We start from the raw sequence: 26,215 nt of genomic DNA, 5'->3' as shown, positions 1-26,215 counted from the left end.
GTTGTTGTAAAAACTTTACCTTCACATTTTGTATAAGAACGCCTCTTAGCAGTAATAGACACTTGACGACAAAGCAAAGCAAAAGTTCTTAAAAAAAAAAAAAAGATAATTGCACATATGAACTTAAGACACATGTGTGGCATGTAAACGGTCATCAAATATTCCAATTAGTTTGGGAATAATGGCACAGATCCTGCTAGTGTTCGCTCAGACTGTGTTGAGTTTGGTCACGATAAGGACCCGCACAGACTGGTCAAACGACGAGCTGACGCAGAGACCCTGCTTGTCGGGGCTCCAGTCCAGACTGGAGATGGGTTGTGTGGACAGCGTGACGTTCTGCAGGAGATTCACGGACCCGGCAACACCCATGTCTACGTCATCCGAGCCCTTCTTAGTCCTCTGGGCCGGATACTCGCTGGAACAACGGAAAAGCAATGATGTGTCAAGAACGCCACACTGAAGATTCATAATGAAGCACTCGTCAGTAGGTATGGACACCGAGAACCGGTGTGGTGAACAAATGAGTCCTACTGAAGAGATGAGTCCGAGCTGAGGACCCAAGCAATCCGATCGGATCAAAGCACATTTTACGGGTAATCGCTTTAGTGCCTGGTTACAAATAATACACAATCACTTTATTATAGAAGTTTGTACTACGTTATAACGAGTCATTAATGTATTTTAACTTCATATACTAGTATTTAACTGAAGCTATAGATTGTGAAATTAAACATTTCTCGTTGTTAGTGTGTTTTTTTAAATAAATAAACATATTTGAGCTTCAAACAACTACATTCTCGACTGAGAAACTCTTAAAACTACATTTCGTGACACAATAACAGTCGTATTTTTTAATTTCGCGGTCTTTCTCTGCTATTGACGCAACTTGAGATTTTAAATATTAGCTATAGAATATATACAATTTACAATTTAATTTAATCTTACCTTGCATATAGCAGCGGGATTTAACATTCTACATAAAGCTACCACATAATAACACTAAAACAGCTCACGTTAGCTACAAGTTGTCGCAAGAACAGATTTAGATCAGGCATACTACTGGCATACTAATGGGGTCCTAAGCTCGGACTCATCTCTTCAATAGGACTCATCTGTTCGCCACACCGGTACGTAATTGGGTCAATACCGGACTACCAATAAGCTTCAGGACAAACGATACTGTTATCGACACTTGCAGTGTTTTATCTCTGTATACTTCTGTGTTAGATTAGCGAATTAGAAGCTGCTCCTTGTCATTTTCACAATGTCATCATATTGCTCAGCGTACGCGTGATATCCATGTGCATAACTTCCTATAAAATTTACATTTTGATTCCTCTTATCGATTCCTTTGTGTGCATATCAATATGACTTTAAACCATTCAAGCGTGAGACGACTCCTGTGTGTTTCATGTGTATCAGTATATCGGACCCGTGCAGCTCTTAAAGCGACAGCACTAATATTCCTGCAGCGCCTCTGTGAGAACACTGACCAAACAACACAAGACAGAGAGAAAATGAACTCGTTCTTCACTGAGTAACTCTATATTTGTAAAGTATATTTTATAAAGTGCAGTGTTATTTTACATTTAATTACAGTTTCTGTAACTGAAAATCTTAAAACACTGTTTATTTCAATCATATCTTTGTTCAGTTGTATATTTGTTTTTTGCGATTTCTAATTTTTTATTTGTTCTTTAAGGCGAGACACGGCAGGCAAAAACATTGTTTTATTTTTACTGGTCAATTTTGAGATTTTTGGATATTTGTCTTCAATAACATGTCTTCTTTCAGACTTGTGTTGAAAAAAGCCATAAATACACATTTAGGTCTTTATTTTACTACACTCAGTCTGTTTGCGTCTGTAGTAAATTCAACTAAAGTTGGCGTTGTTAATCATCACACACACCGCTGGAAAGCTCTCTCTCCTGTACAATGCTGTCGGATCCAAATATGGTCATTTCCTTTTTATCAGCAACCAATCGTGAAAGTAAAAGGGCTGAATGTGCAATCTCATTGGCTGATATAAATCTTTAAAGCCTGTTTTCTCTAAATTACTTTTCTCTCTGAAATCTCCACTTCAGTCGCACCGATATACACCAAACTCTCCAGTCTTGTACCTAGTAATATTATAAAGACATTTACAGAGGGATTTGTTAATATATTATTCCTAGCCTGATTTATATAAAATTTTATTCCAAAAACCATGGTGAAAATCATTTTTTTAAGGCTATTGACAGTATATTCTGATTTACAGGATAACAAAAGTAGATATCCATAAATCCCTCTGTAATTTTTTTCCCATCTAATATGTGAACACAATGAAAATGTTTTTTTTTAACCTGGCTTTATCCAATACTCAGATTTTGATTTTTAAATTATATGCAAATTAGCACATATTTAATTAGATATTGCCTAATTTGCATATTTAAACATGAAATTACAGAAAACTTGTAATACATTTTTTCCTCATCTTAATGTAGGTAATCAACTGGGAAAGTTTCATGCTGATATCTGCTAGATAAAATGTTTACCCTATTCACCTGTAGTGTCTCGCCTTAATTACAGTGTTTACTTGTCTTTAATAATGCTTGAGATTTACATTAGTTAGTCTAGACTCTAGTTGTTCTTCTATGGTGTTTTTAAACCACAGGCAAACGTTCCTTGTGTCAGTGTTGATCTTTGTTCATGATATTCATAAATGTTTTGCAACAAGACTTAAAATAAGTCAATGATATCTAGGGTTTTATTCGTTTACCTTATTGGAATCAGAATTTGGAGTCGGTAAACAGTGTCGGCATCGATAAAATGTAAACGATACACATCCCTACTCTTCAGATGTTAAAAATATTAAAGAAATTCCTTACTATTTCCATAAATGTAGATTACCCGCTCCACCAGCAGTCATGAAGATGTCACGATTCTGAGGCAAATGCCTCACTTGCCAAACTGTAGACTTGTGAGCCTGAAATACAGAACGCAAACGCTAAACACTCTCAAACGAGTCTTAAGAGTAGTAACATGCACAACAAAGATTTAGGATGCAAAAGCACTATAAAAGCATCATGAAAGTGAATAATGCGCTACAATCCAAGTCTTCTGAAGGCCTGTGATTCCTCTGAGTGCTCAACAGACAGACATTGAGTCCATTATTCAGGGAAGATCTTGAACATTCCCCCTAGCCCTCCTCGGGCTCAAGAGATGTCCAATTTGTGAACGAATCTTTCTTTTGAATCAGATCTTTTCTATTAGTAAATCGATCACTTGTAGGGTTAGATTATTTGTTAAAGACGGGTTTCTTTCTCGCACAAAGCTATCGCAGGGCTTCAGGAGACTGTGATATCGCACACGAATGGCACAGGACGCTTTTAGTCTGCGTTTGTGCCATTTTTGAAGCTTAAAAATAGGGCTGGGCCGAAGAACGCTATTATGAGTGCGCATCCCTTTCTCACAGACATCACTGAACAGTTTCAGTGCAGTCGGATATGTCAATATGTCAAGATTTAAAACGATTCATTACAAATGTTTCTTGAAGGTAGAGAGAGAGAGCAAGAGAGAGCAAGAGAGAGAGAGAGTGTGTGAGAGAGAGAGAGAGAGAGAGAGAGAGAGAGAGAGAGAGAGAGAGAGAGAGAGAGAGAGAGAGAGAGAGAGAGAGAGAGAGAGAGAGAGAGAGAGAGAGAGAGAGAGAGAGAGAGAGAGAGAGAGAGAGCTTCTTTTGCATGCTCTTGATTGCTGATCGCATGTCTTTTGGATTAAGACTAAATCATATGTAGTAAAAACATTGGTTGTTACATTATTTATATTTATTACATGGCTTGGTTGAATTCTAATGTAGAATGCTGTTATGTAAGGGATAATGTATAGTGAGCCGGTTGTTATAGTGAATAACAACCCCGACAGGCTGAACGGGATCCCGACGCGAAGCGGAGGGGTCTTGAATCAGCCTGAAGGGGTTGTTATTCACTATAACAACCGGCTCACTATACATTATCCCGCTTATTACATGGCTACCTACAAAATAAATAAATAATTTGACACAAATTATTTATTTAAAAAGGAGTTTATTGATTTAAAAACGATTGTATTGCTTCCGCCAAAGAAAATAGTCCGTTCCGCGTCCATAGCAACGCGCTGTTTTTCATGGCAACGGTCTGTTATACTTCGCAGCGTCTGTTATCAAGAAATAACAGACCGCATTCTACATTAGAATTCAGCCAAGCCATGTAATAATTCTTGATATCACACCGCTGCGAATTATAACACACCGTTGCCATGGAAAACAGAGCGTTGCTATGGACGCAGGATTCTAACCGTAGAGACGGAATGGACTATTTTCTTTAGCGGAAGCAATACAATCGTTTTTAAATCAATAAACTCCTTTTTAAATCAACATTTTGTGTCAAATTATTGATTTATTTGGTGGGTAGCCATGTAATAAGCGGGATAATGTAGAGCGAGGCGGTTGTTATAGCGAATAACAAACCCTTCAGGATTCAAGACTTCTGATCCTCTGCTTCGCGTCGGGGTCCAGTTCAGCCTGTCGGGGGTGTATTCGCTATAACAACCGCCTCGCTCTACATTATCCCTTACATAACAAGTGGGTTCCCGACAGTATTGCAGGAAAACGAAAATAATAATAATAAATAATAATAAAAAATAATATGATTCATAGTCTTTTGATTTCTCTACCCAATATTTTTAGTAAATTACAAATGCAGTGAATATACTGGTATCGGAGTGTATCGAAAAATGAAAGAATCTGTATTGGACTCATTCTGGGAAAAGTGTTATCGGTTCTCGGTTTCATATCAGGAAAGCTATTGTCAAACACACACTGAAACTTAATGGTCTTCACATCAAACATAAAGTTTGGTTTAACTTGAAGAAATGATGACAGAAACATATTACTATTGTATAATCAAATGTACTTATCATATTATAATTATTATCATCATTATCATTAATATTAAGGAACATTAGAACACCACGATTTTTAGCTCGATCCATGTTTTAATTTATACAGTCTACAAGTTCTGTTGTACAAAACCTTATTTGACAAAAAATAAAAATGCAATGTTTTGCTGTAAATTAATTGTTATATTTTCATATGTTTTCATTTTCTTATTTTCAAACATAATTCAGAAAAAAATCAAATAGAAAATGAAATTGATTTCATGGGATCCTACATATTGTGGCATTTACAAGTTGTTTACATTCACTCTCAACTAACACATTTATTTCCCATTACTGCCTTACCCATTATTGATAAACAAATACCGTGATAAATACTGTATATCAAGATGGTATGATATGGAAATAATATTATTGGCCATATCTCCCAGCCCTACTTAAAAGCTTGAGTGCCAATTTATAGTAATTGCATGTTTTCTCCTGCGAGAAATATAATAAATGAAGGCAAATACAATTTTCATCATCATTCAGGAAAAATAAAACATGCATACAGCCTTTCAGTGAGACAAACCTTTTCCGACACTGACGCAAAGCCCTTGGTGGGATGCTGGGTCCTCATGTCAAACACATGAAACTTGCCCTCTAAAGATGTGGCCACTAGTTTGTTCATGTTAATGTCTTTCCTGTCAAATTCAACAGAGCAGACCTGTGAAGGAGACGCAAAGTAAGTTTATCCATTATACAGCATCTACACAAACTAGCTTCCTCCCACTGTAATGAAGAAAGCTCGCGCCCGCGCCCGCGCCGCATCGGGACCAGATGATGGACAGGTTCTGTTTCACGATTCTGGATAAACTGAGGATCACTTTTTTTTTTAAATATAGATCACAATTCTACCTCGATTCTGAACAGGCAACTAAACAAAATAACATGTCATTTACTAGAGGTTCTGACAGAATGTTAGTTGCTGCAGTCTATCTAAAATGTTTATTTTTTAAAAATCAGTTTGAGTGAACTATTCAATGACTCACACATAAAGACTTCACTTGTTTTATTACTGGATGAATCGGTGATTTTGAACGAATCTCTTGTATAAACGATTCAATGACAAATACAGTTTTAACAGCCACTTGTCGCCACCTACTGGTGTAACGACGTAACTGATACAATCTTTATTTGAAGCGTCAAGTTCCTTTCAAAAGGTGATTTACTCTATTTTTATCACTTCTTTAGACGTCAGTGTTTATATCTGAACTATAAACCTGTGATTATATGAATGATTGTAAGAAATAATATTTCTGTGTGGTTGAAAAGACCACATATCCATTCATGACAACGGCTCTCTCTGGATCACACAGATCTGAATGTTCCTGTGATCAGACTTATCACAGGTTTAATAGAAAGAGCCGAATCTGTCGTTTAGGAATAAGATTGTGTGTGTTGCGATCTGTTAACAATTAATTGTGTAGCTCCACTGCTCAGCCACTTTATATTCCCTGTCCATCTGAAATCTAAATTAATAATAACGTTTAAATAATATCTGATGGCTACATCAAAGCAAGTCTGTTACATTTATGCTCTTCTAATTTATATAATAATTTCTTAACCACCGACGTTGTGTAAAATGTTCATTATGCGTAAACAGCTCAGACAAAGTGTTTATTTCAGATAAAAGTGAATGATAAACATATTCATCAGATGGTATTTTCACGTTACTGAAGCTGAAGTGTACTTGACCACATGGTCCATGAATGTCTACTGTCTAAATACTCACGATCAGGTGTTGAGTAACACCTGTGCAATAATGTACACTGAAATAGTTCTGAAGAAGTTAAATATGTCCCACTTACCCCATTTTTGATATTTGTCTCCCATCGTAAAGACATATTTCTAAGATCAAATAACTTGATGTCACCATTGTCATATCCAGCACACACACAGCGGTCTTGGTCGTTGAACGCGTGACCTTGAGATAAAACAAGGAAAGTGGCGATTAGTTTTATTTTCTATGCTTGGATTTCTGATACTAAAAAAGCAGTTGTAACATATTTTATTAACAATGACAGAATCTGCCAGACCTGTGAAAAGATAACATTAATAAAAGCAACAACAACAGCATTAAGAGATCGTAAAGGCCCTGAGATGCTCTCGTTTTGCAAGTTCTTAAAGTGGATTAAACTGAAGTAAACACTGAACACTGTTTGAGAACATGCTGATGCACACACACACAGCAGAAATGCCAGCGATGAGAAAAGAGCAGTTCAGAAAGCATCTGATCACGGGGAGGCGAGTGTGTTCACACCAGCTCTGTTCAGGGGTTTCCTCTTCAGTATTTTGCTTAAAATAAGAACTAAAAACAAACAAACAATGTACATAATATTCAAAATTCTCTTTCCTTGCCCTCTAAAAATGATTCTCACAATTATATAGGGGTGTAACAATATATCGTGTAACAATATATCGCAATACAAAATTTGTATTGTGGATAGTGACAATATGTATAGTGTATAATTTACCCAAAATAATAAAAAAAAAAAATTTCAAGTTGTTTTAGTGTCAGTACTACATTAAACTACTATATATAATGTATAATAATGCAATGGGGGAATATTTGTGTGTCCTGATAATGCCAAATGTCTGATGTTACCAGTAACAGTGTCCTACATTATTTTAAATACATCTAGTCAGTGACAGTGAAAGTATATTCGTCTACAATAATTCTGTATTTTCAGCTTCAGAATCATGAATATTGTTATTCTGGCGTCTCTATTGTCCTGTGTGTTGGGTTTCAGCACCAAGTCCAAGACTATTCACTTACACAATGTAATATCAAATTTAGCATTTTAATCAACAGTTTTTTTTTTACCTTTTATCATATGTCTTGGAGTGTCACAATAATATCGTATCAAGAGTTCAGTGTCGTGATATGTATTGAATCGTGACATGAGGGTCTCGTTACACCCCTACAGTTATAACATTGTTTATCATAAAATCTCTTAACATGCTGATTAGGCCTAATGCTAAATGTAGAAAACATTGTCACAAAACTGGTTTTAACGGTCCGAGTCATAGGCTGAACCAGATGTGGTTATATATATATATAAATATATATAATATATATATATATATATATATATATATATATATATATATATATATATATATATATATATATATATATATATATATATTTATATTATTACTTCTTTTTTTGGTGCATTCTCGTTTTCTGAAGCGTTTTAGCGAAAGTATTTAAAAATAGTGTGTTGTATGCAGCTCTTATAACGCTTTACGTCTTTAACGTGTGGGGCAGAAAGGGCATAAATGAAGCCCATTTGGCTCTAGATAAAACAATATTACAGGATACAGCGCAGAAAAATCATTTCCCTAAACGGCCCTGAGCGCTTGAGGTGTGCTCGTCCACATAATGACAGTGAATAGCGACCAGAATCAAACTTAAAAAAGATGCAAACGTATTACAGAATGATGCCATGTTACATGCGTCGTATATTCCAATTGTTCTGGGGTTTACAATAGGGTTTGGTGAAAACCAAACCAAAATTTAAAGGATTATTTAACATGAACATGTGTAACATCAGACCATTCATTTTGCATCTTTTTTTTTAAAGCTTGATGCTGGTCGCTATTCACTGTCATTATATGGACGAGTGCGAGCTGGAAATGATTTTTACAGCATTAAACAGGGAAAACAGTGCCAGTGTTGCAAAGTTTTTCATTTCAGGAATCAGAATTTCATTTATAATTACAATTCAGTTTCAACCATAAAGCGGCTCTCCAGTGCGTTCATGTATTTCCTCGCGTCTGAACCAGATGAAGATTTACAGCTCAAAGGAGGAGGAGTCTCAGACACACACACACACACACACACACACACACACACACACACACACACACACACACACACACACACACACACACTAATCATGGACCAATAGTTTGAAGATGCTGAACAGAAGTTTGCCCTGACCATCAGTTTTAAACGACTGAAACAAACTTCAGAACACCAGATTCTGTTCTTTGATTCACTTGGAAGTTCCCTTTCGAAACGTTTCCTCGTATTGTGTCTAGACGCTTATGGGGAAACTCCTTTTCCCCATAAAGAATGTTCATATCTTAGTCAGTTACATAAAAATGTAGATTGGTCTAATTTGATACCAAAAAGTAAGACCGATTACCCCTAACTAACTGCTAGTAGTTCGTACTAGTTCTTAAGGCACAGTCTTAACATGATGGCTATGTTTATGCAACTGGCCCCTGATCTCCTTGAAGCCTTTAATTCAAAAACGCAGTGCCACTGCACAGCCATAATACAGCGGCGATCTGAGCGCGCTCATTGGCTGCTCAGTGGGAACTGCACGAACCTATGGCAAAGCAGCGTGTCTGCGCGAGCCAATCGCGGCGCATCACGACGAGCCCGCCGAAAGGAGCGAGGCGTCTTACCTATAAAAGCAGCTCACTTCGCCATAGGAATCAGATTTATTCTCCTTCAACGACGAACACACTTCTTTGATCTCTCGAAGAAACTTTCTTTCTTTCCTTCTATTAAAAGAGCAAATTTACAGCGACATTGTTGCAAATGTCGCGCCATGATTGTGGCTCATGCAGAGCCCCTCTGACGAGCACAGTGAGTGTGATGCCTGTCTGGGGAAAGCCCACGCAGAAGCCGCGCTCACCGAGACGAGCTGATCTCTTATTGCGAGAGTATGTCTCTCTGCGCTCGCGGATCGCTTTCTTTTCAGAGCGCGACTCCGCCCTTCGCGCTCTCCCGTTTCCTTTCTCCCAGGAGCCTCGGATCAGAGGAACGAGCGATCGGACTAGCTCCCGCGTGCCTCACTCTCTCCACACAGAGAGCTTTCTCCAGTGCTCTTTACACACGCAGACCAGCGCTCCTCGTGCGATGCGAGCGGCCTCGTCTCGTTTGGAGGATCCGAAGAGGACCTTCATGATGACAGCTTGTCATTGGCGGCTTCCGATGCGGGGGATTGGTCAGGCTCAGTGTATGACCCTGCCCTCCCCGCAGCTCATCCATCTAAGCCCTGCAGGACCACTTCACCCCTCGCTGGCCGGGCCTACGCGTCCTCTGGCCAAGCAGGCTCAACTCTTCACACCATGGCAGTCCTCCAGGTATTCCAGGCCAAACTCCTCCGGTCTAGGTATGAGTCTGGACCAGACCCAGCTGCATTCAGTGACCTCCAGCGCTACGGACCTGGCCCTGCGCGCCACGAAGGCCACCGCCAAAGCCATCGGCAGAGCCATGGCCAGCCTAGTGGTGCTGGAGCTGCACTTGTGGCTCAATCTGACAGAAATAAAGGACGCGGACAGAACCGCCTTCCTTGATTCTCCAAACTCCACCACTGGTCTCTTTGGTCCAACGGTTGACGGATTCGTGGAGCGAAGTGCCAACGCTCAAGCGCTCCAGCTCCGCTACATCGAGTCGCCAGTAGACAATGCCGACTCAGCAGCAAACCAAGCCAGTGACAACTCAGCCACCTCCGCCTGAGCATCGCCAGCACCCCCACCAGCTTAAACGCTTCCCTCCTAAGTGTCAGGGACCCCGGCCTAAGATAGCGCTGGACGCTGCGCCTCAGAAGCAATCCTGATCCTCCGGGAAGGAAGAGGTGAGGGTTAAGTCTCGCTGCGGCAGGACCACCCTCCAAAAAGTCTTGAGTGTTCCTCCGAACACCCTGTTCAGTTCCGGCTGTTGGAGTAAATGTTACAGTTGCAGACTGTGCATGTTCACACACCCATGCAATTCACCCTTCGCAGGGAGTTTGATTGACAGACGATCTGACCAATAATAATCCGCCGATGATTTTTGTTCGACAAAGCGGTCAGGAGAGTTAGTAGGATTAGGATTTGAACTTGAAAAACGGTGTACTGACGTCTTTCCACAGTTGAAACAACATTCCTTCTGATGTTCATTCATGCTTATTTGATGCTATAAATGAACTAGAAGGAAGAGATGATCGGTTCACAAGCAGCTTTAACAGAGACTCTACAGCGATCAGTCAGACACATTAAAGAGCCACAAAACCGTATTTATTGTTTAAATTTCTAAAAAAAAAAAAAAAAAAAAAAAAAAAAGTAACCAAATTTGAAAGTTGAGACTTCGCTTCATATCAAAAGTAACCTGGTCTGTCCTGTCTGTCAGCGCGTTATCAGTGTCTTCTTTGCTCCGCGATGTATTTTTCACTGCGTGAGAACATGGTGTAGCGTGAGAGTGGCGTGGCTTGTAACAGTAACTAAAGGGGGCGGGTCTCTGCGAACGATCAATTGACCGCTGTTATAGCGAACAAAACAAAAATATTCGACAAAAGAGCACTTTTCCTCTTCCAAATCCCACGGACGTCAGTTCTCTGCCCAAATGCAGCGAACTGTCTCCCGAAATAATTCAGCCCCTAGCCAGCCGGGCCGAGATGGAGAGCCATCCCCGGTGTGTCAGAATGGGTTCTGAACACAACAGAACGAGACTACTCGCTTCAATTCGCACGCAGACCGCCTAGCTTCGCAGGCATAGTCAGTACTTTGGTGAAGAGCCGAAGTAATGAGCTTATTGGTGAAAGGAGCTGTAGAGACAGTTCCTCCTCCCCACAGCGAGTCAGGCTTCTACAGTCGCTGCTACTTCATTCCCAAGAAGGATGGTGGCCTCAGATCCATCCGAGATCTCAGGCTTCTGAACAGGGCCCTTATGAAACGGCAATTCAAGATGCTAAGCCTGAAGCGAATCCTCACCCAGGGGATCGGTATTTCTCAGTGGATCTGAAAGATGCCTACATTCACATCGATATAGCCCCCCCCATCACAGACTGTTCTTGAGATTCGCGTGTGAAGGGGTGGCCTACCAGTATAAGGTCCTTCCATTCGGACTGTCCCTGGCACCATAAACATTCACGAAGTGCATTAGGGCTGTCACTTTTGAGAAAAATCTAATTCGAACGGATATCAAATATCAAGCAATGTATTCGAATATCTACGAGTAAAATGTAAAATGAAGTTAACGAACAATCTCGATCCATCAGGAAACGCCACATGGTCGCTGAATTTCACTGCGCTTCATGAAGAGTTTTTCTTTTGCGTGAAGAAGCCGTTCGCCGGAGATGTGTTAAAGATAGCGAGTGCATTCCTGATTAGGCTAGCGGTATAATAATCCTCCTGGCGCCGGGTCTGAGTGAGTAATTTACTCTCTTACCTTTGTTATTAACATTAATGACACTTTAAGACCAGCCGCTGCGGACAGAGACGCGATCTGACATGCGTCCCATTTTCTCACATCTCTACGTTCATTTAAGACTTTATTTAAATAATTTAAGACTGCTCTTATGAGGACACTCGACAAAACGGACATTTGGCATAATTTGTGTGTTATGGTTTGTTCAAGCCCGAAAGAGAACTCGATACTGACACGCGTCTTTTCTGTGGGTCGTGTGTGTGTGTGTGCGCGCGTGTGTGTGTGTGTGTGTGTGTGTGTGATAGGCAGGAATTACAGCGCGGTCTCTTTAGTCTTGTCGTTATCTTCCATTTTCAAAACAAGCTGGCCATTGGCTGTTATTCGCTTGATCTGGTCATGGGCCTACGCTACAATACGGTTAGAGCGGCCGCTACTGGATGAGATGGCAAACGATAAAATAAAAAGCAAACGGTCCAATGATAGATTATAAAAAATGCGCAAAACATGGAACTTTAAAAACCGGATAGTTTATTTATAGTTCGATTTCGGATATTTCACGTCATGTTCGAATGCATATTTGAATATCGAATAAAAAGTGACTCAGACTGAATGCAGCCTAGAGCTCACTGTCTCCCAGCCAGAGGATCTCTCTTCTGGGGGCGGCTCTAGACGCAGCCCAAACGGGGGCGCAGAAATACCCACCGAACGCCACTGTCCAGCAGTCTCTCTTGGCTTCCCCCTCCATCGGCTCCATGTTCACCACAGGAGTGTCTTTCTGCCTGGAGTCCCACACCTTCACTGTACCTGTTCACCAAAACACACACATTCAAATCCAAAAACTCTGAGAAAGTAGACTATGGTAATGTTGGATGTGCGTGAGATGATAAGTGACCGTCTCTGCTGCCGGTGAGGATCTCCGGGGCCCCGTCCCCGATGCCCAGTCCTCCCACTCCATCCACAGCGTTGATGATCTCCTTGTGTGCTTTGACTGAGTACACCGGGCACTCCGGCGCTTCAAGATTCCTGCAACGCAGCGGTTCAGTCTCAGTTACGTTACTCTAACCGTCTCAGTCTGGATGCTGGAAGACATCAAGATCCTACCAGACGTTGAGGTTTCCGTCGAAGTCTCCGGTGGCCAGATGCCTGTGCTGGAGAGACGAGGCTCCAAACGTGCCACACTTGATCGGCTTCGGCTTCTCGATCTGGAATAAGGTAGTTTTGAAATGGACACACACACACACACACACACACACACACACACACACACACACGTTTACTTAGCCATCTAAATGGGGACATTCCATAGGCGTAATGGTGTTTATACTGCATATTCTCTCCTCTTACACTAACTCTACCATCACACACACACACACACACACACACACACACACTAACCCTACCCATCACACACAACTTTCTGTATTTTTACATTTTCAAAAAAAAAAAAACCTTTATTACTTCCATTTTTAAACCAGATTTACAAATGAGGATGTCCCTAAAGGAAGGTTTTTTGGAGATTTTGTCAGGTTTTGGTGAGTTCTGGGTACAAATTGGTCCCCAAAATATAGTTAAGTAGGTACACGTATACACACACACGATAATACACAGACAATAACACACACACAGGGTTTGAAATTAACACTCGCCAAATGCAGGTAAAGATCAGCTGTGGTGTGTTACGCTGTCAAATCACGAGGATGTCGAGGAAATCACGAGGTGTGTTACTCATGATGTTTACTCGCTTTGCTGGGGTAGTTCATGTAAAACAAATCTGCGCAGATTTAACGCAAATACTCGTGAGTCATCATGATATATTAAATACAGAGTATTATGTAGAATCTGCTCATATCTGGATTACTTGAACACACACGCCACTACGCAACAAATAAAGGCATGCTTGTTCATTTGCATTGAAGCAAAATTGCAAAATAAGTCTCTGATGTCCCCAGAGTGTGTATGTGAAGTTTCAGCTCAAAATACCCAACAGATCATTTTTTACAGCATGTTTAAATTGACATTTTTTGGGGCTCAGAAAAACACGCTGTTTTAGTGTGTCCCCTTTAAATGCAAATGAGCTGCTGCTGCTGGCACAGGGGGCGGAGCTTCACGAGCTCACGCTCAGTCTCTCAGGACAATTTCATCTCACGGAATGATGATAATATCAGAAACTCTCAGTAACGGTGTTCAGTTCGAGTCGGACAATAATGCCTACAGAGTCAGAGTACTGTATAGAGATGGAACAGGTATAGTTTAGTAGTTTAATTACGGTTATTATAACGTATTTGTCATCTGCTTGTATGTATCCATCATTTATTAATAGCCTACAAGTCTGCTGTCTGAATGATGATCAAACATATACTGATGAGTTTAATAAAGTTTATTGTACACCACACAAAAGATGAAGCGTCAGTTTTACTTCAGAAAATCACCGTAAGAGCTGAGTAAACACAGTAAGTTATACGAAGTGCGCAAGTAAACGAATTTTGGGGAAGTTGAGGGAGCATTCCTGTGGGCGGAGGTTAGTCAAAGAACTGTTCTAGTGACGTCATTAAAGAAGGAAGTAGAGGGATGTAGTCCAAACGGGCCGTTCGATGTAGGCGACTTCTGTTAAATAAAATATCTCGCTTGGCATTGAACTTTGAGCTTTATAATTTTACAGATATTATTTATACTCTAACAACAACATTACACACTAACTAAAGTTTGAAACATGGGATCACGAAGAACGGGACCTTTAATAAACCCACACTGGTAAGTTACCAGTTTTTATTAGGTGCCTTTAACTACGATGTACGTAACGTTACATACAGTGATCGTATTGCACGGTAGGTTTAAGGGTGTTATTTTGCACACACACACACACACACACACACACACACACACACACACACACACACACACACACACTTTTATAACTTTATTTTTTTTTTTGCAGATTATCCTTTTTAAAAATAGACAAACCGTAGGTCTTTATTCCAAAGAGTTCATGAATTACAACCATTTCAGTTTTTATAGAGCATGTTCACGTCTCAAAAGAGGACGAGAGTAAACTCGCTCAATCTGATGTTTCAGAAGTCGCGGTGTAAACAAACCGCGTCCTGTTGCCATGACAACCACGCGACACGAGTGTTCTAGAAAGGCGCTCATCTTCCTCCGCTAGTAGTGAATCAGTCTTCATTAGTCTGAGGTAAAGTTAAACAGCTCAAACCTCAAACACTTCAAAAGTGAATCAGCTCAAACCTCTTTGACCAGCTTCAGTTCCCCGTGCTGGATCTCGTAGATCTGCATCACTCCGGTTCCTCTGGCGAAGTTTCCCATACACACGAACTTTGCGCTGCAGGGAATCCATCTGCTCTCAAACACCGTGTAGTTCAAGCTCTTCTGGATGTGTGCGATGATCTGGGGCTTCTCGAGGGCTGCTGACATGGTGCTTTTCCTGTATATTAAACACGAGAACACTGTCAGTTTGAGCAGAAACACACGCGATGTCAGTTGTGTTGCTTGATCAGCGCGTTTAAGGACCCTCCCACATCACATAGCTGACCTACTTATAGCCTGATCAAAATGAACGGACAATCTGCACAAAACGAATAGACTATAACACTAGACTATTTGATCTTTTGTTTTAAAGTAACAGTTAATATAAGTTAGGCAACTAACAGGGAAAAGTATAATGCTTAACGTTTAATGAGCAGTCGCATTAGGCACTGCTCGGGCAGCAATGAGGTCCTTTGAGTGTAACATGGCAAACACCACATGTTCGTGGTAAACATCTCTGTTGAAGTGCGTTTTTAAAACCTCGTTTCACGATGGAGTCTGTAAGTAACACGACGGTGGAGGTGACCTCTACTGTTATGGACTGTGATGGAAACACAGACGCGTTTCAGAAAGTGAAGTCGAAGAAGAGTCATAAACGCAAGCGGGACTCGTCTGAAGTGAACATGCAGGAGGACTCAGTGGCGGCCAAGAGACCGCAGTTCCCGGCCTTATCTGGGGACCAGCTCAAGGTAATTACCGTGTCCAGCACTGTTAACACCGTGGATATGTCGTTCTTGATTCCAAACACTGGGAATTGTGACACGATGTATCAATATTTGACCAGCGAACGAACGAATCTTTTGAGTCGGATCTTTTAAATGAAGTGATCGAACGGGTTCCGAACGATTGACTCGGTCTAAGCGGTTCTCGACCCAATAACTGATTCATTTCGCCCACTCTTGAAGACATTCTAACACATAATTATGAGACAAAATAGCAAAATGATGACTTTCTGATTTATGTCAAAATTTATGCCACAATTTCAGCTGTCATCATTTCCAAACCAGTAAGACTTTCATTCATTTTCGGAACACTAATGAAGATCTTTTTATTAATTTAATCTGAGCCAGTTCTGTACACTCCATCGGCCGCTTCAAAAAGTTTATGTATGTATTTTTTAAAGGGATACTTTTGTAAATCATAATTAAGACAGAAATAGTCGAAATTGTGACTCATATTAATGAGCTGCAAAGTCGACATTATGATAGTCATAAAGTTTTAGTTCACCCAAAAATGAAAATTGTCATCATTTACTCACTCTCATGTCGTTCCAACCCCGGAAGACTTTCATTCATCTTTGAAACACAAATGAAGAACTTTTAATGAAATCTGAGAGATTTCTGTCCCTCCATAGACAGCTCCACAACTACAGCTTAGACGCCTCAATAAGTTCATAAAGAGATTGTAAAACTAATCCAGAATTGAACGGTTTAGTCCAAATTTTCTGAAGAGATTTTATCACTTTATATGATGAACAGATTAAATTTAAGCTTTTACTCGCATATAATCATTGATCAGCGGACATAAACAACGAGAACAAACCTTACTGAACTTTAGCATCAAACCGGTAGTTGCGGAGACTGTCAATGGAGGGACGAAAATAATCTCAGATTTCATCAGGAAGATCTAAATTTGTGTTTTGAAGATGAACAAAGGTGAGACATGAGAAGAATAAATTTTTTGGGTGAACTAAAACTTTAAATATGACTTTAAATCCAACTTTTCATCATAGATTTGACAGTTTAGACTATTTCTGACTTATGATTCATTATGTGTAAGAAATGTGTTTCCGTCTGCTTCTCCATCTGAAGCGCGCTGTTGTGTGTTTCAGGGCGGTGTGGACGAGATGCGTAAAGTGTCTGTTCCCGCTCACCGATACACACCTCTCAAAGAGAACTGGATGAAGATCTACACACCCATCGTGGAAAACCTTCTGCTTCAAGTGCGGTTCAACCTCAGAACGAGGAACGTGGAGATTAAAGTGAGTGATGACGATTAGCGTTAGCACATCTCAGAGAATTGACACCTTAATGGTTTAGTTCACTTTAAAATGAAAATGAAGTCTTTATTTACTCACCCTGGTGTTGTCACACTTCTGTCTCTTTTGGACCACAAAAGGAGAATTTTATAAAGATGTCCCGCTCACACTCGTCCTCATAACGGCAGTGAACAGCGACCTGGTGCTCTTTGTGTTTACATTTAGTTTATCTTTTTTTTTTGCTTCAATGGAATGGTACGAAACTTGGTAAAGGTTTTGGCACTTGCTATTTTTGGCACGGTTTTAGAGTAAAACGAGTTTTTGAAAATATAGATTTCAAATAATTTTTTTAATTTTTTTTTTTTAATTTACAGTACAGGTCAAAAGTTTGGAAACATTACTATTTTTAATGTTTTTGAAATAAGTTTCTTCTGCTCATCAAGCCTGCATTTATTTGATCAAAAATACAGAAAAAAAAAGTAATATTGTGATATATTAGTACAATTTAAAATAATTGGTTTTCAATTTATTATACTTTAAATTATCATTTATTTCTGTGATGCAAAGCTGAATTTTCAGGATCATTACTCCAGTCTATCACATGATCCTTTAGAAATCACTCTAATATGAGGATTCATTATCAAAGCTGGAAACAGTTCTGCTGCTTAATATTTTTTCATAACCTGTGATACTTTTTTAGGATACTTTGACGGATAAAAAGTAAAAAAAGAAGAAGCAAATGTTTTAAAAATAGAAATATTTTGTAACAATATACTCTACTGGTCAGTAATTTGGGGTCAGTAATTTTTTTCTTTCTTTTTTTGAAATAAATCAATACTTTTATTCAGCAAGGATGTGTTAAATTAATAAAAAGTGATAGTAAAGAATATTTATATTAGATTTTTTTTTTTTTTTTGAATAAATGCAGTTCTTTTTAACCTTTTATTCATCAAATATATTAAGCAGCAGAACTGTTTCCAACACTCATAATAAATCAGAATATTAGAATGATTTCTAAAGGATCATGTGATAGACTGGATGTCACATGTGACACTGAAGACTGGAGTAATGATGCTGAAAATTCAGCTTTGATCACAGGAATAAATTATTTTTTAAAGTATATTCAATCAGAAAACTATTATTTTAAGTTGTAATAATATTTCACAATATCACTGTTTTTTTCCTGTATTTTTGATCAAATAAACGCAGCCTTGATAAGCATTAGAGACTTCTTTCAAAAATATAAAAAAACGTAATGTTTCCAAACTTTTGACCTGTACTGTATTTTGATGGGACAATGCGTATTGATGAACGTGCAGTATTGATGTAAATACACCAGATTTAGCACAATGCTAGTCCCAGACATGTAAAAAACAAACAAAAAAACGAACATAATATCAAACAGACGTATAGAGCTCTAAAGAGTTAAAAGTGCCTATGCTTAAATAAAGCGCTTGTTATAATAATTGTTTAAAGTGCCTGTGCATAGACATCCTAAAGTGCTTGTTATAAAAGTGCCTATGCACAGTTCTTACCTAATGTTCACAGTTTTGATTGTTGTTCAGACATCTTTTAAGCTGTTTCTTAAACGAAACAAAAGTGGGGCTTGCTCTAAATACCGTTGTCAGAGTGTTCCAGCTCTGTGCGGCCTTTAACAGAGAGGACGTTTTGTGCAAAAGTAGACTTTCTAAAGTGAACTTCACAATCCCCCGAGGAGTTGACCTAGCACTAGTCTCGCTGTTTCTCTTTTTGATCAAATCCCCCAAGGGCGGTGGGGCCATTTATAACAATAAATGTAAAATTCTGTTACTTTAACTTGACTTTTTCAACTTTTTTCACTTCAGCAATAATCTGCCAAATGTCGTCTTTGAAAAGAGATCAAACTTCAGTCTGTCGCTCTAAAGCATTCAAGATTTATTTAATTTTCAGGTCTAGGCTCAAAAAGTGAATAAATGTATTAAAAATACAGTATATAATATATAAAATCCCCTAAAAATTAAAAATATTTAATAAAAAAATCATCAAACTAAAATATAGTACAATCATTTCATATTTCGGACACACGAAGAGCACCAGAGGGTTAAAAACAGGTGTAAAAGTGTCTCAGAATGATCCGGTGTTACATGTGTCGCTGGTCACCGGCATTATAATGGACGAGCGCGAGCAGGACATTTAAAAAATTCTCCTTTTGTGTCCATTAAAGAAGGGCGACAACACCAGGGTGAGTAAATAATGACTTGATTTTCAATTTAGGCTGAACTCTCCCTAAAAACGCTTGTAAAACGAATGCATTTGCTGTCAGATCCGCAGTAAAGCATCCACTGTTGTTGTTTTGCAGACGTGTAAAGAAACTCAGGACATCAGTTCTCTGACCAGAGCTGCAGACTTCGTCAAGGCCTTCGTTTTAGGCTTTCAGGTGGAGGTGTGTGTGACTCCAGGTCTTCTGTTCACTTTCATGTCATTTAAATACACACAAATGCATGTATATATTTAAGAAATATTTGCATGTATATACATATATATGCAAATATTTCTTAAATATATACGCATGTGTGTGTATTTATATATACAAAATAATTATATGTATATGTATGTGTGTATATATAATTTTTATTATATATACATAATTTATGTATAAATAGCACACTTTTCTTACATATATACATGCATGTGTGTATATATATATTCAAAATAATGATACACAGTATAATAAACTTTTACTTTGGATGTGATTAATCGTTGCCCAGCACTAATTTTAATATTAAAAAATGTTTACGTTTATGCCCTTATGTTTCCAGAAGACCCAGTCATTAGTTATGGATATTAAGACTCAGTTAGAGTTTGTACGTTTGATTCTGTGATCAGTTCAAACCGTCGCTTTAATGAATCAAGTACAAATGCTTATTCACCGATTTGTTTGTCATCACTCGAAATGTTACAGGTGTTCCTGTGGCTTTATATATAGATGATATATGAGTTTATCATCTTTATTTCTTACTTCAAACATTTTGAATCAACTTGCCAGCAATGTTAGATTTAGATGATGATTCCTTTGGTTGGTAAATTACATAATTTTAGGGCATTTCAGTGCGATGACACTCAGTCCCAGCGCCCTAACCAGCTCTTCTGCATTTATTTATTTATTCAAAATACAATAAAAACTAATATTGTGAAATGTTGCAATGTAAAACAGCGGTTTTCTATGTGAATATATTGTACGATGTAATATATTTCTGTGACCAAAGCTGAATTAGCGTCATTACTTTTACAGCAAAAGTTACTAATTTACGGAAACTTTAGATCAATTTAATGTCTTTGCTAAATAAGTGTTTTTGTTTAATCTGATTGATGACCAACTTGTCAAAAAAGCTGAATAGTGTTTTAAAATCTAGTTATCTGAGGTGTGTCAGGAGTTTATTGCTATTGTTAGTAAATGATGGTGTTACTCCGGATCATGCAGTGATGATGTAACGTGATCTTGTCTGTGAATCCGCAGGACGCGCTCGCACTGATCAGATTAGATGAACTGTTTTTGGAAACGTTTGATGTCACAGATGGTGAGTCCTGAACCGGAGCCGTTTTATAATGTTTAGATGTTGTATTTTTGGCTGAACTGTGTGTGTTTCTGCAGTCAAACCTCTGAAAGGAGATCATTTATCCAGAGCCATCGGCAGGATAGCAGGGAAAGGAGGAAAAACCAAGTTTACCATTGAGAACGTGACGAAAACCAGGATTGTGCTCGCAGACACGTGAGTGCACAGGAAGATGATGTTGTGTATATATATATATATATATATATATATATATACAGGGTTCCCACGGGTCCTTGAAATCCTTGAAAGTTTGTGAATCTGAAAAAATGTTTTCAAGGCCCTGGAAAGTTTTTGAAAATAAACATACATAGAGACAGGTCCTTGAAAGTGCTTGAATTTATTTCGATGGTCAGATACACTTTTTCCACCGTAATGGTTCTGTCGCTGTTACCACTTGTGTCCATTCTCAAAACGTATAGTGCTGCGGCTAATCCGCGGGTCGGGCGGGCCAAGTAATACAAACATTCCATTCCACTTAATCGAAGGTGGATGACATGACAGATAAATCATTAATGTGTTGAGTTTAATAAAAACACGGAACTCTCATCACGGTAAAATGCAATGAACGTGCGTAACTCTTTTACTTTCGTTTTCAACAACGTAATTCTCTTCAGGGAAAACCAATCAAGGAAAACATATCAGGGCTCGACAATAACGCTTGTCCGGGACACGTGTATTTTTTTTATTTTTTTTTTGAAGGGGAAAGTGAGAGAGAATTGTAGGCCTACTACTTGACCGACCGGACAAGTGCCCTGATCAAAACAATTTTTAGTATAAAAATACAAAATAACTAGGGAATCACCGAAAACGTGAGGATGATTCTGTTTTATTTAATTTAATGTAAGTGGCGATTGATAGCCTATAGTTGATAATAATATAGGCCTACTACCTAACCTACTGACAGTAACAATGTTGCGCAGTTGAGGCTCGCACAGTTATTTATAACACTATAGTTAAGAAACAATATATAGGCTAGCCTAGGCTACACACGATCAGAGAGATGTTTTCCTGAATGCCATCAACATTGAAACCGAGACTGATTTCATAACAGTTCAATAAACAAATAGTTAAAATTAAGTCACTTACATTTTAAACGCAATGACTGTTTTTGTTCTGTTTCAGCAGCGAAAATAGTTCCAAACAAAGATCACGCACCATCGCGCATCTCACAGCAACACTTGTTGCATTACTGAATGATTCAGCGTTTTGAACGAATCGGTTGAGTTAAAGATTCAATTACCCTTTCATAAACTGCCTCATTCTGAATGAATCAGCCGTTTGAACGAATCGTTTGAATGAATGACTCAATGACTCGCTCATTAAGACGGTCGCCTGCCGCCTCCTACTGGCGGTTTAGTTTCATAAAGTATCATTCTTTTCAACATTTCTTATTTGTATATTCAAAAATATTTTAAATAATCTAATTTAAAACAGTTATAATTTTTCAATGTCAATTATTTAATTTGATTGGTAAAAGCCTAGTGTCTTACTATTTTAATTGAATATATTGATCAAATTTTAGAATTTGAAATGAAAGATGGAGCATACATTTAATAAAATTAGGGGAAAAATGTCCTTTATAAAAGGTACAAAAAATAGTGTTTTCAAACAGTGATGTAATGAAACATTGACAATTTAAGTTTGAAGGGAGTAAAGCATCTTTATAGGCTATTAAGGAAATGTAATTTTACCAAAAGAAAAACTTTTATTTTAAATAAAAGTTCATTTTAAATCAGCCTACTTCAGTGTGATATGTTACCATCATGCTTAACACTGAGAATTTGAACAATTGTAATGTGATGATCAGATGCAGATATCTAAATCAAAGAATATCGGCGGTTTGCGCGTGGATTATTTATTTTTAACAGTGGATTCGGGTGACTCAAAGTGCACCAGATTAATGAATTTATCTTTAAAATGTACAAAATTTTCTTACGGGGGGGCATGCCCCCAGACCCCCCAAGAGTAAGGACCCCATATTAGGATTTTACCACCTCCGCCTCATTTTGAGCCAGGAAAAACCCTGGATACGTTAAGTTTTTCCGCATGAGGTAGGCTACTTTGTGTTGTACGTTGCCATGACGTTCACACGCGCATGAAACTACCATGGTACCTCAACGTTTGTTGTTGGAAACAACAAATGTGTCCCCACATTAAGTCCTTGGATTTGAGGGTATTGGACCTGGAAAGTCCTTGAAAGGTCCTTGAATTTGAAGTTGACCAAGGTGTGGGAACCCTGTATATATATTTAGTGTAGTTGATTTATTTTTTCTTTACAGGAAGGTTCATATATTGGGATCTTTCCAGAATATTAAAATGGCACGGACAGCGATATGCAACCTTATTCTCGGTGAGTGAAAATTTAAAGCTTATCGTGCCTCTATTGTGCTGTTTTAAAGGTTCCTAATTTTGTTTTACAGTCTCCTACAACAAGTTTACATTAATGTAAGGTCAAAAACACTTTATTTAACTCATAATCTCCACGTCAGCATCAGCTCTTTTCTCTCAGTGTCTGAAACGCTTCGATCGAAGATTCAGTCTCTCTAAGCTCCGCCTCTCTGAGAGCTGCTCTGCTCTGATTGGTCAGAAAGCAAACGCTCATTATCATATCTGAATCTCAGCTCTTGATCACAGTGATACGAACAGTAACAATGGCGTGGGTTTTACCGTATCAATCTCAAAAAACAGCGTCTTCTCCACATGAACAACACGAACCAAACTCTCAGATACACTACAGTGTTTGAGGGCGGAGCTAAGAGACGCTGTTCAATAGAGAGCCTAAGTCCCGCCCCTTCCGGTCGACCACCATGGGACCTTATTTCGGAAAAATATTGTATGGTAGTCAATGGCGAGAGACAACAAATATTTTGATCTCGTTTGAATTGTGCCCTGATTTACACATATGATGTTTGTCAATTTAAAAGATACATTTTAAAGTCAAGAAAGTCGCAGTTTGATGTAAAACTGCTGAGGTATAAGACTGTGAAAATACGTAATTACAGAGACTACAAACCCAGAAGGCGCACATGCGACGTCATACCCTTTCTCTCAATGAATGAAGCTAACTTTACTGAAGCTAACGTCTGACATTTTTTCTATAGTCTTACATTATAATCGTAACGTTACGCCGTCATGCCTGAGTGTTTTGAGCCAGAATACACACATACGAGCAACGGATCTTGTGACGTACACAGTGCGAGACGAGAGATGTAGTTCATTGAGCGATTTTCACATAAAACTAAACGTTACTCTTCTGTTTTATGACAAACTGCAACTTTCTTGACTCTCATAATTACCTTTTAAATTGACAAACATCATATGTGTAGTTCAGGGCACAGTTCAGACGGAATAAAAAGATAAGTTATCTCTCGCCATTGACTTCCATACATATTTTTTCCGAAGTAAGGTCCCATGAGCCGGAAGCGGAGGGGCGGGACTTAGGCTCTCTATGGGATGAATATAGAGAGCCTAAGTCCCTCCCCTTCCGGTCGACCACCATGGGACCTTATTTCGGAAAAATATTGTATGGTAGTCAATGGCGAGAGACAACAAATATTTTGATCTCGTTTGAATTGTGCCCTGATTTACACATATGATGTTTGTCAATTTAAAAGATACATTTTAAAGTCAAGAAAGTCGCAGTTTGATGTAAAACTGTTGAGGTATAAGACTGTGAAAATACGTAATTACAAAGACTACAAACCCAGAAGGCGCACATGCGACGTCATACCCTTTCTCTCAATGAATGAAGCTAACTTTACTGAAGCTAACGTCTGTCTGTTTCTATAGTCTTACATTATAATCGTAACGTAACGCCGTCATGCCTGAGTGTTTTGAGCCAGAATACACACATACAAGCAACGGATCTTGTGACGTACATAGTGCGAGACGAGAGATGTAGTTCATTGAGCGATTTTCACATAAAACTAAACGTTACTCTTCTGTTTTATGACAAACTGCGACTTTCTTGACTTTCATAATTACCTTTTAAATTGACAAACATCATATGTGTAGTTCAGGGCACAGTTCAGACGGAATAAAAAGATAAGTTATCTCTCGCCATTGACTTCCATACATATTTTTTCCGAACTAAGGTCCCATGAGCCGGAAGCGGAGGGGCGGGACTTAGGCTCTCTATAGTATCAAAATGATTGACATGTGCAAGCACAATTATCCATGAACTTGATAAATGTTGCAGACATGTTTTACTATCCACAACCAAATGCCTTTTCAACTTCATTCAAAACTGAATGAATGTGCAGCAATTTGTACAAATAGAGACATTTTTGTGAATAAAAATGTTTTTTCTTGTATTAGTGTGTCATAATTTGTGTATGCAACAAAGAAGATGTGCATGTGTGGATCAGGCGTGTGTTCACTGACGTCTTTTCTGAGTCAAACTCAGTTGATTCATTTGGATTTTGAGACTTTTATTAGTTTAAATGCAGTGACGCACATTTGTGAATTTGTCAAATAGATGGGTAGTTGTGCACACATTAATAATCAGCACCAGGACTATTCATTTGTAGTTGTGTGTGTGTGTGGGTGGGTTCTGAAATGCTTAAAAACCACAAAATGAAAGTTGCATGAAGAGTTGAGATGCAAAAGCCTCTAAATTAATAGGTAATTTGCATTGCCATTTAAGTGAAATTACTGAACTTAAATATACAAGCTTGATAAAAATGATCATTCTAGAAGAAAATTTCAGATTGCACTTAGAGGCTTTTGCATCTGAACTCTTCACATATAAATAAATAAATAAATATATATTGTGTGTGTGTGTGTGTTTGACGTAGTTATTCTGGTTCATTTCTCTTTTTTGGCTAGTAAAAGTTCTGAATGGCCGGTAAATTAAACATTTTGTAGCCAAATTGGCCGGTGTGTGAAAGTTAATTTCAAACCCTGCTCATATTGTTGGTCATATCATAGGAGCACTTTAATTTATGCACCTCATAAATAATTCTGATGCTATTTAACTCTTACAGGGAGTCCACCATCGAAGGTTTACAGCAACATCCGCGCCGTGGCGAGTCGCTCGGCCGAGAGGTTTTAAAGTCCTCCGTAACTGCTCATGAACTGATCCAGGACCTGCAGATTTACTGTCACTGCCTGAAAACACCCATGAATCGGACGATGAACGAGCTCGAGCGCCGACGGACCGGTTCCTCAAGCAAAGCGCCATTACTGATCCCTCAGAGAATAAACACATCATGAAAATGAGACGCG

The 26,215-nt window shown here is 38.7% G+C and overlaps 2 protein-coding genes across 2 annotated transcripts; one reads left to right on the top strand and one right to left on the bottom strand.

The window, feature by feature from the left end:
- On the bottom strand, positions 1-16,207 carry dnaaf10 (dynein axonemal assembly factor 10). Its single transcript, XM_081350178.1, has 9 exons — positions 16,116-16,207; positions 15,341-15,536; positions 13,202-13,302; positions 12,993-13,123; positions 12,803-12,904; positions 6,762-6,877; positions 5,483-5,617; positions 2,868-2,965; positions 1-415 (listed from the first exon to the last, which is right to left on the bottom strand). Exons 2-9 carry the CDS (start codon positions 15,524-15,526, stop codon positions 208-210), a joined length of 1,077 nt encoding a protein of 358 aa, XP_081206304.1. The 5' UTR covers positions 15,527-15,536; positions 16,116-16,207; the 3' UTR covers positions 1-207.
- pno1 (partner of NOB1 homolog) lies at positions 15,525-26,209 on the top strand. Its single transcript, XM_081350179.1, has 7 exons — positions 15,525-16,107; positions 17,250-17,399; positions 19,735-19,818; positions 20,893-20,953; positions 21,028-21,145; positions 23,269-23,339; positions 25,975-26,209. Exons 1-7 carry the CDS (start codon positions 15,910-15,912, stop codon positions 26,040-26,042), a joined length of 750 nt encoding a protein of 249 aa, XP_081206305.1. The 5' UTR covers positions 15,525-15,909; the 3' UTR covers positions 26,043-26,209.
- The last annotated feature ends 6 nt before the right edge of the window (positions 26,210-26,215 follow it).

The sequence above is a fragment of the Scardinius erythrophthalmus genome, assembly GCF_964197995.2.
Source record: "Scardinius erythrophthalmus genome assembly, chromosome: 21".
NCBI classification, from domain to species: Eukaryota; Metazoa; Chordata; class Actinopteri; order Cypriniformes; family Leuciscidae; genus Scardinius; species Scardinius erythrophthalmus.
The sequence above is the reverse complement of the archived record's forward strand: the minus strand, read 5'-3'. Positions and strand labels throughout refer to the sequence as shown.